Source organism: Sylvia atricapilla, chromosome 8 (assembly GCF_009819655.1).
Source record: "Sylvia atricapilla isolate bSylAtr1 chromosome 8, bSylAtr1.pri, whole genome shotgun sequence".
NCBI classification, from domain to species: domain Eukaryota; kingdom Metazoa; phylum Chordata; class Aves; order Passeriformes; family Sylviidae; genus Sylvia; species Sylvia atricapilla.
In genome coordinates this window covers 26,826,319-26,841,665 of record NC_089147.1, presented here as the reverse complement: position 1 = coordinate 26,841,665, position 15,347 = coordinate 26,826,319, and the positions used below count along the sequence as shown (strand labels likewise).

Genomic DNA, 15,347 nt, shown 5'->3' with positions numbered 1-15,347 from the left:
TGATAAGTCTTGTCAGTTGAAATCAATATGGGTAAATGGGGAAAATATCTTGACATATATGCATCATTGTATACAGTTTTTAACAGCTTGTTTCCTATGGAGGTAAACATTCAAATTTCCTTGTCAGTGAGGTTTAAAGTTAATGGTTTTATGTTTTTGATTGTTCAACTTCAATTGCATTTTTATTCAGGGATTGGAAAACTTAGATTATAAATATAAACATTAGTATTCTCAGGGTATTGCTGATGTGTACAATAATTAGGCAGTATTCTTGCCTTAGTAATCAGATGCTTTGTGCTGTCAGCTTGCATTTCCTTAAAACCTATTTTTCCCCATTCTATTTATAGGCATAGCTGGTGGCACAAATTAAGGGGTTGCTTAACAGTTTTGTTCTTACCCTTACTGTTTATAATTGTGCCAAGCTATACCTGCATGAACCTCCAAACAAGTCAGCTCAGCTGGTCAGAGCAGAGTGCCCATAGCGCCAAGGTCATGAGTTCACTGGGTTTGGACTCAGTCCTTGGGAGTCCCTTCCTACCCAGACCATTCTTTACTTCTGAAACTCAGCTGTTGTGGGCTCAGAACAGGGGGGAAAGGTGTGATTTTGTGGCATTTTTTTCAGGGGTATTTCTCTGAAGCATTTGTGCAATGCCCAGGTTTTGAAGCAAGGTCCTGGAGCTCTATAAAATGAGGTGAAAGGCAGCCTTTTAGAAAGGTTATGATCCTTCTCAGTGAAGACACACTCTTCTTTGTCTTGGGATAAACCTTTGAAAAGGAGTTGGTATAGCAGAGCATAGTAGCTAAAATTACTGGTGACCTTGAGGAGCTGCTTTCTGACAGCCTTTAATACTTTCCAAGACAACTTTTTCAAGAGCAGCCAAGTATGTTCAGTCTGTGGTTTTTTTTTTTTTTTATCTTTGGTCTTTTACAGAGGTAGTTTGTTGGTGCTGAGCACTTCTTGTTATAAACTGGGCAGTATATGTAGATCTGCACTTGTTATGTTCTGTGGTGGGTGCTGCTCATCACCTGTGGGAAGGGAGCTTTACAAGGAAATCTTTTATTCGTGGTGCAGATTCAAAATCTCTGATTCCCATTGCTTCTGAGAGCTGCATGCTCATTTCGAGAACCAGTGATTCCTATCAAAGATTTGCCAAGTGAAAAAGAACGCGTACTTATTTTCTATGTAATTTGGAAAATCATTTGTTTCAGGTACTGAGCAGTACAGTGAGTACACAGGCTATGCAGAGACTTACCGCTGGGCAAGGAGCCATGAAGATAAGACCCCTAGGTAAAGTTCCACATAAGTATTTTAAGTGAAGGAAGAAATAAATGTTAGAAATTTGGAAAATTGGTACTTTTAAGTCTTTCCTAACATTTGCCTTAATATGATATTTGCTTGATGTTCTCTCTTCAGTAGAGCCAAGAACCTAAGAAAGTTGTGTCACAGTGCAGCTGATGCGTGGCAAAATAAGAATCACCACCATGAATCTGAGTAGAAAGTTCTGAGCTCTTAAATTTATTTCTCCGGCAATGTCATTAGAGTGTATACACAAAATTACTCATTTGGTATAGAAACATACACAGTGTACTCTCATTTAAATGTTGGAGAAAGACAGAGAAACACTGACCTTGCAGTGTTCTTACATACTTGATAAATAGTGCTGTGTTATTAGATTTGTTTCACGTTCATGTCCAAAGTCTAGCCAGAGTATTTCTAAATTTATGGGGAGGCCTCATTTCTGATTCTGCTTTCATTCCCAGCCCACAAGGAAAAAGTATTCCTTTGTCTGTTATGACTTCACCTTTTCAGCTGCTTCTAACAGAGGGGCTCTGAAGGGAATTGCTCATTTTGAATCAGGGTTATATGGCTGATGTTAAACAACTAATGTCATCTACTTTTCTTACCCCCTCCAATTTTAGGGATGAATGGCAGCGACGCTACACTGAAATTGTTGCTATAGATGCATTTCACTTCAGACGTTTCCTTGATCAGTTTGGTCCAGAGAAAATAAGAAGAGAGCTCAACAAGGCAAGTAACTCCTTACAACAGCCTGCAGTCGAATGTTTATAGAACCTTTTCAAATATTTTTGTTATTGTCTTCATCTAAAGAAGTTCTTGCTTAGTTATGTCTCATATGACAGGGTTTTGTCATCCAATGTTAAAGCAAAAGATTGTCAAATATATTTCTTGTCCGTTGATGTGCTATTCAATGGTGTATTTTATATAACTTTCAAAAATATAAATGAAACTTTGACATGCATTTTATTAACTCTTCCCTGTCCTGCTTCCAAATGACAGGCTGGGAGTTGGGGTTGCTCATGATGGAGAAGAGAAGGCTTCAGGGAGACCTTGTTTTTATCCATCCAGTACCTAAAGGGGCTAATAAAAAGAAGTGAGAGGGACTTTTAATATGGGCAGACAGTGACAGTACAAGGGGCAGTGGTTTTAAACTGATAAAGGATAGGTTTAAATTAGGTATTAGGAAGAAATTCCTTACTGTGAGGGTGGTGAGACACTGGAGCGGGTTGCCAAGGGAAGCTGTGGATGCCCCATCCCTAGTAGTGTTCACTTCCAGGTTGAATGGGGCCCTGAACAACCTGAGCTAGTAAATGGTATCCCAACCCATGGCAGGCAGGTTGGAACGAGGTAATTTTTAAGGTCCCTTCCAACTCTAGCTATTCCGTGATTCTAAAAGATGAGTCTAATTTCTTTCCCTGTAATTTGTGCTGTTGAATCCTACTCAGCCTTGCAGTCAAGGTGGAAAAGGAGGGGTGGCTCATGTTTTAACATAGGGCAGTTCATAAATATGGTGCCACTTACTTTGCTTTCACCTTTCTTATTTGCTTTTGGGGTATTTTGGGAGTTTACCTTTTCCCATATTCATGTCTTCTTGAGATCACATCCAACTGTTTATAAATGCCCTTTATTTTCACCTTAGCTGTAAGGGCTGCTGTATTTTCACATGTGTGTATACATGCCAGTGAGGAGCTTACAGACTTCAGGAAGGCTAACAATGCAGGCCGGTTTAAATCCTTTAAACAAAACCTCTGGGCTGACATTCAGAACTAGCATGCTTCCTACTAATAATTCTTGCACATTATTAATCGTTATCATTATATAGTCAAAGTTGTCAGTCCTTGACCCTGCCCTGAGTCAGCTGTGTGTACAAAACTGCACTTTGCAGTGATTGTGGTCCTTGATAATCTTACACCTCAAAGTTGCCAGGCTGAAGAGGTCTGTGACAGGAGAAGCTGGAACTGTGATGGACATAATTTTTTTCTCTTCTCTGCCATCCTTAATTTGGGATCCTGTCTTAAAGTAAGATATTTGAGATGTTTCCAAGTCTTTGGTCTCTGCCCTGGGTTACATGCTGCATCATGTTTGGGAACACTGGGTTACTTTCCCAAGCTGCGGCAGGTGCTTTATCATCTGCAGAGCCTAAGTTTTCCTGTCACTTGTTTTTCTTCTTGGTTTGCTGCTGCTCTTTTGTTGAAGCTAAAACAGTCTTTTCCCAGGTTTTAAGGTTGTGCTTTTACAGGGACTAGTAATTGCCATCAGTGAGCTGCTTATGGTTATGAGACCTGAGCTTTCAACCTGTGCCAGTGTTTCAAGACCTTTGCTGTTATCCCATGCACAAATTTTATCTGCTGACATGCTGTGTCTGGAATCAGTCTCCAGTTGACAAAGCAGATTCTCCGAAGTTAATAAGAAGGTTAATGGGCCAGAATTAGTGCCTTGCATGGCCAGTATAAGGTAGTGAGAGGTGTGTGGCCTGTTCTAACAGCAGCAGTGCTGTTTTTACCAGGCAGTGGAATACAAGAATGCTAATTCAGTTATACTCTGCTAGTGTGCCAGTTTTTGGGATCAAAACGTGCTGATGAGTCTCCTTAGTGCGATTCCACATTTACAGATGCAGTGGGCCTCTGCTTTAGCTTTGGTGTTTAATATATGGGCTCAATGCTACTGTTGTTAAAGCCTCCTCCTTTCTGCAGTACAGGAAGATATAGACTATTACAGGATATATTTTACATAAATTCAACCATAGGAACACACTGCCCTAATTCTCAGCTGGATAGGGAATACACCCTCTTGAAATTTAAATTAGTTGTGAACCCTTAGCATTTTGACTATAGTAACATTCATCAGCTTGTTTCTTCATGGTTGGTAATGAAATTAGCCCTAAAAAAGACAGTTAAGTATAGTTTGTAAACTTCACTGTTAACTTAATACAAAATTCTAATTACCTACATTGGTGAATTTATGATCTGCCTAGAATTTTCAGTGTATTGATTTGGTTTGGATTTTTAAAATAGATTATGGTAGATCACTGCAACGTTTATAAGGTGTGTTGGTTTGGCTGACGTACTGATTGGTATTTAAAGAAAATTTTAAGTCTGGAGTTAATTTTCTGTTCAGGATCTCCTGAAAAGTTTCCTCTAGCTGTGATGAAATGCCTGGCACTCAGTACCAGGCATGTACCTTAGTTTTTAACATGGGGTCAAATAAGGCAAAAGTCTTCCTGCCTTAATTTTTTTTGTTATTGATATTGAATTTAAAGGAAGACAAATGGTGTATTGAACTAGTTTGAATTTGGTATTGCTAGAAGACAACAGTGATTTTTGTTACCATTTTATTGTCTGAGGTTCCCTCTCAAATCCATCTCTGACCCTTGTGTGCCTGCAGGCCTACTGTGGCTTCTCTCGACCCAACGTTCCACCTCAACATCTCTCTGCAATAGCCACGGGAAACTGGGGATGTGGTGCCTTTGGAGGGGACTCCCGATTAAAAGGTGAATAATAGCAATTAGTTAATGTTCAATTTAATCAAATAACTTAGATTTTGATCCTGGGCCATATGTTTTTGTTCAAGTGCATTTTTTGCTTTTGTTCCAATTAATATATTTTTGCCAAGAAATGGCATTCTATAGAATTGGTTCGTTAGTGCTGGTCTTTAGCCCATGAGTAATGTGGCCTTAAACAATAAAAGAGCATTCTACTCCATTCTTTATGCTTTAGACTTTTATGTTATTTTTTAGTTTAAAGTTTGGGGAAGCACGTGATGGTGAAATGCTGGGTTTGCAAAGTCTTGTAGCAGTGAAACCTTCCAAAGCAGAAACATGCAGCTTTAGTTCACAGAAGAACATGTTCATTGCAGTTGTCAATCATATAAATCAGTTGACCTTTCTGGGGCAGTCTTTTTAGATTCTGCCTGAAATTCATATCTCTGCAAAGCTGTTCAAAGTACCTGGTAATTTACAAGGCTTAACAAATTTGCTGGCAATGGTTAATGTTTAGTTTTACTCCCTAATATATTGCTGTATGCCAGAGAGGTTTCCAGTCACTCAGTCATGCTGCTTTCTTTGCTGACTTGCCTGATATATCACTCACTTTCTCATGTTCTTTTATATTTAATTAGAGTATTTATAATGCAGCAGATATCACATGCCTAAATTCATTTAAGACCTTTTCCATCAATTCAAGAACTGATGGATCCTGACATACAAATTCATATCCTGGTTCATATAATCCTAAATAGAAATTTACTTTTTTTGTTGTTGTTTCCAAGCATTTGGAGAGTATTTAAAATTTGCTTTCCAGAACAGCTTTAGGTTGCTACAGTGAGACAGTCATCAGGCTACCAGCTTCATTTCTTTGTTAATGTGCTTAATTCCTAAAGCATGTATTTTTTTCTCAGTGCTCATTGAGTTCCTGGCAGCCAGGAATTTTTGACTTCCATTAGATAAAATAGGCTGCCAAATGCATATCTTATCAATATCAGGACTAGTATTTTACTGTAGGATCTGAGCATACTTTATGTCAGGAAGATTTAATAAATACTTCAATTTGCATAAGATCTTGGATTTGAACTGTAATACCCCGTGTATGTTTTTATAATGTAGACAAAGGCATGTCAGTACAGCCATTGCTTCAGGTGCCAGACCAGAAGTGAAGTGGGATCACATCAGCTGGGTGCAAGGGGCAAGAGAGCTCAGATCCCTCCAGATTCCTTCAGTACCACAGGCTCTGTTGCTCTTCCTGTGATGCTTCTTTCTGTATCAACAGCATGGAAATTTCCCATGGTATTGTGTATCAGTTATGTCCAGAAGATTGTGAAGTCTGATTCTTGACAGAAATTTTGATCCTTGTTTCCTAAGATCCATAGCAATTCCAAATAAACAGTAGGATATTTTTAGTATCTTGTAAAGTGAAACTGCACTGTTTGTTTGGAATGAATAATAAGATTCATTAGGTTCTGTTCCCCTATGCAAGCTAGTTAATTACACTCTTTAAAAGTTGAACTACTGAAGCTTTACTAAATCCACAGCTGGTTCAGTAGTGTAATTAAAATATCATTCCCAGATTGAGATTAATTTCACATGTGAATCATGTAATTTATAATTTCGGCTGTGGGTTTACAAGAGGTTTTTTTGATTAAGAAATACAGTGTTTTAATAGGTCTCTGTTTAAAAATGTGAAAGAGTCTTGAGCTGAGCTCTGAACAGCCTTCTATTTAGCTTCCACTAGCAGGTGGTAATGCACTATGTACACTGTTTTATTTTAAATTAATCTTTACAAAGACAATATTAATCACATTTTAATTAACTCTACTTACTGGGTGGAAAAAGGAAGCATTAATATCAGAGCGGCACCAACAGGCTCTGAAGTAAAACAGGCTGCAGCAGATGAAATAGTTGCTGGGGTCCATTGTTTGGACTGTTGTAGTTCCCTGAAATGAACCTGTAGTTGATTGCATGCCTCTGTGGCACTCCAGCCTGGCAGTGCTGGCTGGTGAACAAGCTGCACACTTCTCAGTTTGGTACTGCCTAAAAGGGTCCTGGTTTTCTTCTCCTCACTGTTTCTTGTCCCCCTTTGTTGTTCCTGGCTCTGTGGTCTGGTGCCCTCCCTTGCCTCAGCTCTGGCTCTTAGCAAACCCTTCACTCTGCCAATTCAGCTGCTGTCCTAGCAGAAAACAATTAGCTTTTATTCTTCTTCTATGACTTTTTGGCCAGTTTGGTGAATGGAATTGGCACAATGATGTCTGCTGAGAACCGGAGAGCTGCAGAAAAGTCAGGAACTGGGTGAGAAGTGCACCAGAGCTACTTTCTCCAGTTGCAGTGGGTCATTAGCTTGGCTCAGCAGCACTACTGATCAATAGTCCAGATGATTTCTCCAGGTGAATCTTTCAAAAAACTGTTTTCAAGATCAGAAACATTTTTCTTCCTTTTGCATATAGAGGAACAAAGTCTGTCTATATTGCAGTGTTAGCTGTTGGCAAAACTTGGGATGTAGCTTGGGCCAATGAGTTTGACAGAAAGCTGGAATTTAAATAACATGAATGACATTGCTGACATCACCCCTCACAGGTCAGAATAAGCCATTGTATTCTATGCTGCATACTTCTACTGTGGGTATGATGGGCACCTTAAATTATGCAGGAAAAGGCTGCAGAACCATAGTTCTTCTCTTGGAGCTAGAAGCTGGGTCAGCTTTCACTTTGCATAGCTTACCTAGTGAAAGGATTGGCCCCGTTCCTTCTTACAGGTGGCACAGAGTGGAAGGTGCCAAGTGCTCATGGATGCTTTTTGCCCCACTGTCTATGGCTCTATGGGCAGCTCAAACCAGGATGGAAGGTGCTTCACTGTTGCCTTCTGCTGCCACAGGCATTTATTGGCTAATGAATGGCTACATGCTGCTTGGGAGCAGACATGGACCAAAATAAACACCTCTCAGTTTTGAGCACATTGTTTATCTGGAAGTAAGGGTGGATGTCACCAACAGCTCTAGCAGAATGCTTCAACACTTGACTTGCAGTGCCCAGCATTCTTTACTTTATGTAAGAAATGGAAGGAGTACTTATCTGCCCATTGTTTGTACTGCTTTGCAGCATCCACATGGAAATGGATGCTGTGATTGCTTGCTGTAAACTTAAACTGTATTTTTTCCTTCAGCAGATTGTTTTATCCTGTGTGTTCTTGTGTAATCTTTTTTCATTGTTTCAGCCTTAATTCAGATATTGGCAGCTGCTGAGGCTGGACGTGATATTGTTTATTTTACCTTTGGAGATGTGGAGCTGATGCGGGACATTTACAGCATGCATACTTTTCTCTGTGAGAAGGGCCAAACTATTGGTGAGCAAAAAGAAATCTTTGTGTGCACAAAAGAGTCATTACCATCTCTATAAGTAGAAATGTTCCACTACAAATTTTTGCCACTAAGTCCTGAACACAAGCAAATGGGTCTGGGTTTATTTGTACCTGTTTTCAGAATGGGGAGCTCTTCTGATTCAGGATCTACTGCACAGTGCTAATCAGTTAGAAGACTTCTCGATGCCGTTCTGATTTGCTTAGGAGTTATGCCGTAGAATTTGAAAAATACAGGTACATGTGGTAGGCAGAAGATTTGCAAAAGCTTTTGATGTAACTTAGGCATTCTTGGTATAAATTTGTCTTCTAGTGGGTCTGTCTTGATCCTGCAAGGTGTGGTCTGACATGTTATCCAGTTGCAGTACAAGAAAAGCAGTGTATCAATTGTCCTACTGTAATTGTCACGTCTTTTAATTTCTGAGCCAGAAGCAGAAAATTGAGTAGCTGGCAACACATTTGTAAGTAACGTGTATGCAAGCCTAATGTTAGGATAGCTTGTGCAGGGAGTTGAGGGAGCCCTTTTTATGTTCTGAACTACCTGCAGACATTCCCATTACACAGTCATCTGCCTCCTCTGTCACTGCTCATTCAGACATGTTCCTAGCCACTGTCTCAGTGTGCATGTGCATTTCTAGCCTTCCTTTGCAATCATACATTGCTCATTTGGCGTGTTCTTACATGGTGTTTAATGATTCCTTTTTGTTTTTTGAAGGGGACATTTATAGGCTGTTGCTGAGATACTACAATGAGCAATGCAGAAACTGTTCTACTTCAGGACCAGATGTCAAGCTGTACTCTTTCATATACAACACCATTGAGTCCTATGCAGATTCTACTGATGATGATGATGATGAGGATGAAGAAAAAGGGTTGTGTTTTGAAGATTAAAATAAATGTATTTGATCAGAATAATGTTTATCTCCTCCCACTGGTATATTGTGTGAGTTGCTGGACATAATGAATGAGCTGGCTTAATTTATATCAACTGTATTGGTAGTTACGTATAACACCCAAACAAAAAAAAAACAAACCACAAACACCTTTGAGAGATGAGATTTATTTGTTTGATGGTTTCATACATGAAAACCTTGTTCATGTGTGTGCAGAAAACAATTCTTTGGTAAGTCTGGTTTGCGTTATACCTTGTTAAGTAGAATATTTTGGTACACATGTATGTTCCAGTCCAGATTGCTGAAAATCCAGATTTCTCCTATACTCTTTTGCCTTTATTTTTCAGAGCTCTTGTGTAGACTTCTCATGGAGGCTTAGAGCTGGAGTACAGACAACCATATAACTCCCCAGATGATGTTAGAGAGAAGCATATTAATGATTGTTCTTGCTGAAAATTGTCATAATCCTTAAGAGTGCCAAGGTACCATCAGTGTTCTTACCAAAGTTCTCATTTATTTAACTTAAAATGTCCTGGGTCTAATTTATTTTTTAATAAACGGTTAAAAATGGAAAAGTTCTGGGGGAACTAAGAATGTATTTCACAACTGCATGGTCTTTATCAAATTAGACAAAAAGTTAGCATAAAGAAGTAGAGAAAAAACAGCGAGAGTGGGAAATAAGAAATGTGACCAAAGCTGGAAGCAGAGGGAAAGATTTTCACATGCAGCTCTTCAATACCATTTTGTTGGTGCTATCTGTTACCACGTTGAACAAGGTCTTAGACACATTAGTCTATTGAAGTTTCTCAAGGTTCAGTGCTGCTGGCAATATTTGAGTTAAGGTCTGCTAGTTGTGTTTATATTGTCATATCAGTTCTCTCTTATCTCAGTATGCGTGTATGTGAGTACAAGATCCCCATGGGATATGTGAGTGAGGAAACAAATCACATATCAGTGGGAGGAAAGTCTGCAGGCTACAGATAAGAACATGAGGTCTTCTTATGAGTTTCTGCCTGTGTCATTTTAGACATGGGAACAACAGTGAAGAGTTGGCAAAATGTGTAAAACCCGTGCTTTTGCTGTCTGTGAATACTAAATTAGTGTTGCTGTAGTACATTAATAGTTTACACAAAACTGCAGATACATCTGTGATAAAACTTTTTCAGGTATATGTACAGGGCAAATCCAGTGAGACTTTTGTCTATTCGTTGTTTAGGCCCAGTTTGAGTTTCAGCCCAGATTCCTAAGTTTAACCTCTTCTGTGTTAGATTTTTTTTGGTCTGTTGTAGTTGCTATTATGAGTTAGTAATACAAGCAAAAACTGCAGCAGGAGATTTAGTGACCTAAGTTCCATAATCAATGAATCCTTTTGAGTTATGTCAGATAAAACTCTCCAAGCCTCAAACACACCATGGTAATTAAATGCTGGAAGCTGTTGGCAGTCTGGCTTAGAATAAATGACTCACTGCTTGATCTCCTCTGGGGGAAGCAGCAAGAAAGGGTCTGGGTCATTTATAAGCACCTTCAGGTTGCTGTACCTTGGCGTTAATTCTAAGTGGGCAGCTTGCAGGTGTGTTCCTTGGGAAGTGTTGGACACGAAGGTTTCTTCTTGTTCTTCCCATCACCTGTAGTTTTCTCCACCCCCATTCATTATAAGGAAGAGATTTTGGCTAGAATTTCAGGCTTTTTTTCTGTGTTTGCAACCTGTGTCCTCAGATTTAGCAGAAATCTTTTCTCCTGCTGTTTCAGTGTTGGCTCAGATTCTGGCAATAGGAGTAACTGTTTTATTAGCTCTTATTTGGGCATTTAGGTTCAAGTCTGATAGTGCTTCTAGATGCATTGCTGATGATAGATAAACCCTATGAATTATGACAAGTGATGGAAAACTGGTGCTATCAGCCAAACCTTTTTCACCTTACTACTCAGGATCTTGTATAGAAGATATGAACAGAATTTGTTCCTAAACAACTGGAAAAAAATAAAACAGAAAGCTTTAGATGGCTAGAAATGACCTCCCCTTTATTATACATAAATACTGCTTCATTAGTGCAATATCGTCATTGTGAAAAGTGATTGGTCAGGTATGAAAAATGTACCAAAATATGATGGGATGAAATTCTACTTCAACTCTAGACACAGAAAAAATTAACTTTGGAGAGATTCTCTGATTATCGTATTATAATTATGCAGTTAAAAGAGTTCTTGCAGTGTCAAGTGCTTCCAGGATAATCCTAGTCTTTTTATGCAGTCTATCGTTTCAGTGATACTTAGAATTTTCTAATATGGGAAAGAATGCCTTTTGTTTGAGATCATTCATTAGGATATGTTTACCATACTTTTTTCTCTTGTGAATTATGCTTGTATGGACAGGGATGAAGGAGAATAACTCCTTTTCCATTTCATGTGTTGTCTGAAAAAGAGTGATGTATCCTGGATTCTATGGTGTGATCTCGTAAAGGGCAACATTTTAAGAATGCTTTGAATAGGATTTTGATCACAGGAAGCCTGAAGAGTATGTTGTTGTTCTTGTTTTTGTTGTTTTGTTTTGTTCTAAATCAAAATAGCCCAGAATTAGTTAACAGTGGTGTTACATTCCCATGATGTTCTAATTCAGTAAAGAGCTGAACTGCCCAGATTGCTGCATGTCAGCCCAGTATGTGCTCCACATGTTTTTTTTCCTCCCCACCCACCACTCCCCATTTCCAAACTCCCTGAAATGTTTCCTTTAGCTGGCGATGCCTTCGGTGCTCTGGGGGAAGTAGTGTGGAATGGAGATGGCAGTGATCTCCTTGTGCAGCCTAGAAAGCTTTAGTTTTGCTCTTGCAGAAACCTGGTGATGGAGTATTCTGAGTTTGGGATTTTTTTATTATTTTTGGGATGTTTGCTATATGATTTCCAATAAAAATAAACTTCCTACCGAAACTTTTGTTTTATACTTTATAGCAGCTAAATTGAATGCTTAGTATGAAACAACAACAGGCAGTCATGTCGATTGCAGTGTTGCCTCATAGTCAAGTTTGGTGTCTGAGCACTTCTGTTCTCCTACAGGTCTTGCACCTAAATTGCTCAGTTTTAAGGTTTCCTTATCCCATGAGGAGTATCCAATATTGTATATATTAATTTATAAACTGTTGAAGTGTTCCTGACATTCTTCTAAACTTACAGTTTATGCACCATTATATTGTATTGATTTTTCTGAATCTGTATGCTAATGTTTACATAATTTTGTAGGAATACAATTAAAAAATTCTGACTGAAGCCATGTTGTGTTACTTGTCAGTTACTATATTTTCCAGGACAGAAGAATTCCAGCACATTTGAATGCACAGGACGGAATACTGCAGATAGTTCTGGCAGTAAATTGACACGTAACACAGAGCTGGGCAATTTATTTTTCCTGTACATTGTGGTGGTTGCTTCTGTGTGCATAGCAATGTAAAACACAATTAACTGCTGTAAATTGGAAGGGTGTCAATGTGAGTGTAAGGTTTCATCCGTGTGTATGGCCATATGTAGATATTCTGATGTTCTCAAGCTTTTGATAAGCAAGTAGATGTTGGATTATTCATTGAACTTCATTAAGGAAATGTCACTAAAGAAAACCAAATAACTCCCTAAAATATATATAAGTAATTAACATGTTGTATAAGGGTCTTTATGGTTTATAAGAATGGAGGTGAGATCCCTCTAAATAAAACAATTTCAGACCTTTTCCAAAATGCTTTTTTAAGCCAGTAAGGAATTAATTTTTTTAGCATTACATGAAATTAGGATAAAAATATTACTTGATTGCTCCTAAGGTTTTATATGTAGCTGTGCTTATGAAGTTTGAAGTGTTGATAGTGAAGGATTTCATCCATCAAACAGCAGCAATAGAAGCAAAGACGGTGACCAACAGACATGTCTAGGGGAGCAGGAATGAGCTGGTGGGTCATGGCTGAGCAGAGGGAGTTTCAGATAACTCTGCTCATGGAAATGGCCAAAGGGATCCCATTTTCAGGAGCAGTGTTTGGCTGGCTGCTGGATGAGCTAGAGGTGACAGGTTTTGGTTGCGTGACAACTGGGAAGGGAGAGGAGGGTTGATGCTCTTCATGTTGTACCTTGGAAATCCCAGGTGCAGGGAAGGCAGAAGGTGCTCCCATTGTGCTCCTGCAGTGCAGAAGCAGCTGCCAGTCTGTCCCAAGCTGTCACTGATCTCACTAATCAGCAAACATCCTCAGGAATACACTTGGTTAATTCTTAAAAGCAACCGTAGCCTGTGGAGATAACCCTGAGGATAAAGCACAATTCCAAGGGCTGCTTCACCATGAATTTTCCTAGTTTTCTCCATTGTTTTCCCACCTGTGTCAGTGTTTGGATAGAGGAATCCCAGACACCTGAATTTCACAACTTTTCATGTTTACATTCACAGTCTGCATCCTCTCATCCTGAGCAGCTTTTTATAACAGAAGGATGGACAGATGGATGTCAGACCTTGGGATTCCAAAAGCTGTTACAAACTCCTTCAGGTTCACTGAGGTAATTGTGTATTAGCCAGTATAGGGTGATGCAATGTTTGCTCTGGATGGATGACTTGGGTTTTTCCTTTGGGTTTTTGTTTGTTTGTTTGTTTGTGGGGTTTTTTTAATTTTTTTTTTAATATCTGCATAAAGTCATCTTTTGCTGTTTTGTGGCACCTCTGTGACAAGAGTGAGAACATCCATAAAATCATGGAGACTGCAAGATGCAACAGCTGTCCGAAATGGTTGGTTTTTTTAAGCTCAGGATTGAGTATTTATGTTCTTGTTTTGTGCTAACAGTGTTTCATGCTCATTTATCATTGCTTAAGTGAGTGTGACCTGGAAGTTGCATAGGAGGTATTTGTCACTGATAACTCCATTACAGCAATACCATCAATTTCTGCTGAGCAGAGCTGTCAGCCAGGCTCTCATTGCATGGTCCTGGTAAGTGGCACTCGGTTGCAGTTAAAGGAGGCACTGGTGTGCCAGGTCCTCTTGGTGACACTGTGGGACACTGGGGTGCATGTGGGTGTGTGCAGACTTTGCTGTGAATGCACACACGTTGAAGAAGCTTTAAAGAAGCTGCTATGAACTACTGGAGTGGGGATCATTGCTAATGTAGCTTATCAGCTCTAAGTCTGGGAAGCAGGGGACAGTAACCTAGAGAGAGATTGCACTCTTGGCTGTGCTTACTGACTCTCTGGTGTCCACAGTTCACACACCTCAGCATTTTGCAGTCAGCTGTCCTCTCTCTCTGATGGATTGTACTGAAAACTGTTTGCATAGCTGATGTGCCTAAAATGACAAGTTTTTGTGCTGATTTTTTTCCTGTGGTTTCTATTCATTAATTAATAGTAAATCGAACAGGTGTTATTAAAAATATGAGGGGTTTTGCCCTCTGTTTTAAATTGTTTAATAGCTAAGAGGACTAGTTTTATGTTCAAATTTTTAAAGAAATAGAATACAACAAAGGCATTTCTCCATTGGGTGTAAAACAGTAAGAGTATGCTTGGTTGGGTGAAGGTTACTAAAAAGCCTCATCTTCTGCCCAGGTGATAAACATTGTTTTGTGTAAATCTCCTCTTGGAAAATTCATGTAACATGCAGATAAGAACCTACTCTCTCTTTCCACAGAGGCTTTGTCTATTCTGCTCTCAGTTGTTTTCACTTGGAAGGCCCAGTTCAGTAACATCTTTTTTTGTTTGCTTTTCAGAGATACCTTCGGTAAATGATTGGAATTTTTATACCTACTTCAGCTGCTTCCTTTTGTAATTAATATTTTCAAAGTGAGATTCTGCATAGATAAAAGCTGCATTTACTAAATAGAAAGGGAGCAAAGGACCAGTGAGGCAGGTTTGTTTTAAAAGTCCATGTTTAGAGTGAACAAGAAACAAGGATGCAGTGCCACACGTGATGTTACCAGTTTAGATCCAAGACATCTGCATGTGTGTTAGCTAATGTATGTTAGTTATCTGATCACTGCCCCTATGCAAATCCTGAACTTTCATTCCAAGGCTATTTTTGTAGGAAGGTACTAATGACAAATTACAAACTGTTTGTTTTAATATATCCATATGCCATCACTTCTTTAATATGCCTGACCGTAGCTAAATGTTACAGGCACTATGGGTGTTTCTGCCTGGAATGTTTACTAGCTTTTATAAATTGTAATTTACACTCAGAACAACATCTGGAGTGCATGAGGAATTAAACCTCTGTAAATCCTGTCTGGATGTGCTCTGTAATGGCTTTTAAGCATCTGAAATCTTTTCAGGGTGATGAGTGTGCTAGGAGACAACAGGGGAAAACTGCTG

The 15,347-nt window shown here is 39.1% G+C and overlaps 1 protein-coding gene across 4 annotated transcripts in view; it reads left to right on the top strand.

Annotated features, from left to right (window-relative positions):
* Nucleotides 1-12,292, top strand: part of PARG (poly(ADP-ribose) glycohydrolase) — a 59,819-nt gene extending 47,527 nt beyond the window's left edge. For 2 of the 4 annotated variants that reach the window (XM_066324197.1, XM_066324196.1), the window contains exons 14-18: nucleotides 1,210-1,288; nucleotides 1,921-2,029; nucleotides 4,685-4,790; nucleotides 8,001-8,129; nucleotides 8,857-12,292. In XM_066324197.1, the coding sequence (XP_066180294.1) occupies nucleotides 1,210-1,288; nucleotides 1,921-2,029; nucleotides 4,685-4,790; nucleotides 8,001-8,129; nucleotides 8,857-9,032 (599 nt within the window). In that variant the 3' untranslated portion in view covers nucleotides 9,033-12,292. The remainder of the gene's footprint in view (nucleotides 1-1,209; nucleotides 1,289-1,920; nucleotides 2,030-4,684; nucleotides 4,791-8,000; nucleotides 8,130-8,856) is intronic. The other 2 variants (XR_010744137.1, XM_066324198.1) reach the window with 2 other exon arrangements.
* The last annotated feature ends 3,055 nt before the right edge of the window (nucleotides 12,293-15,347 follow it).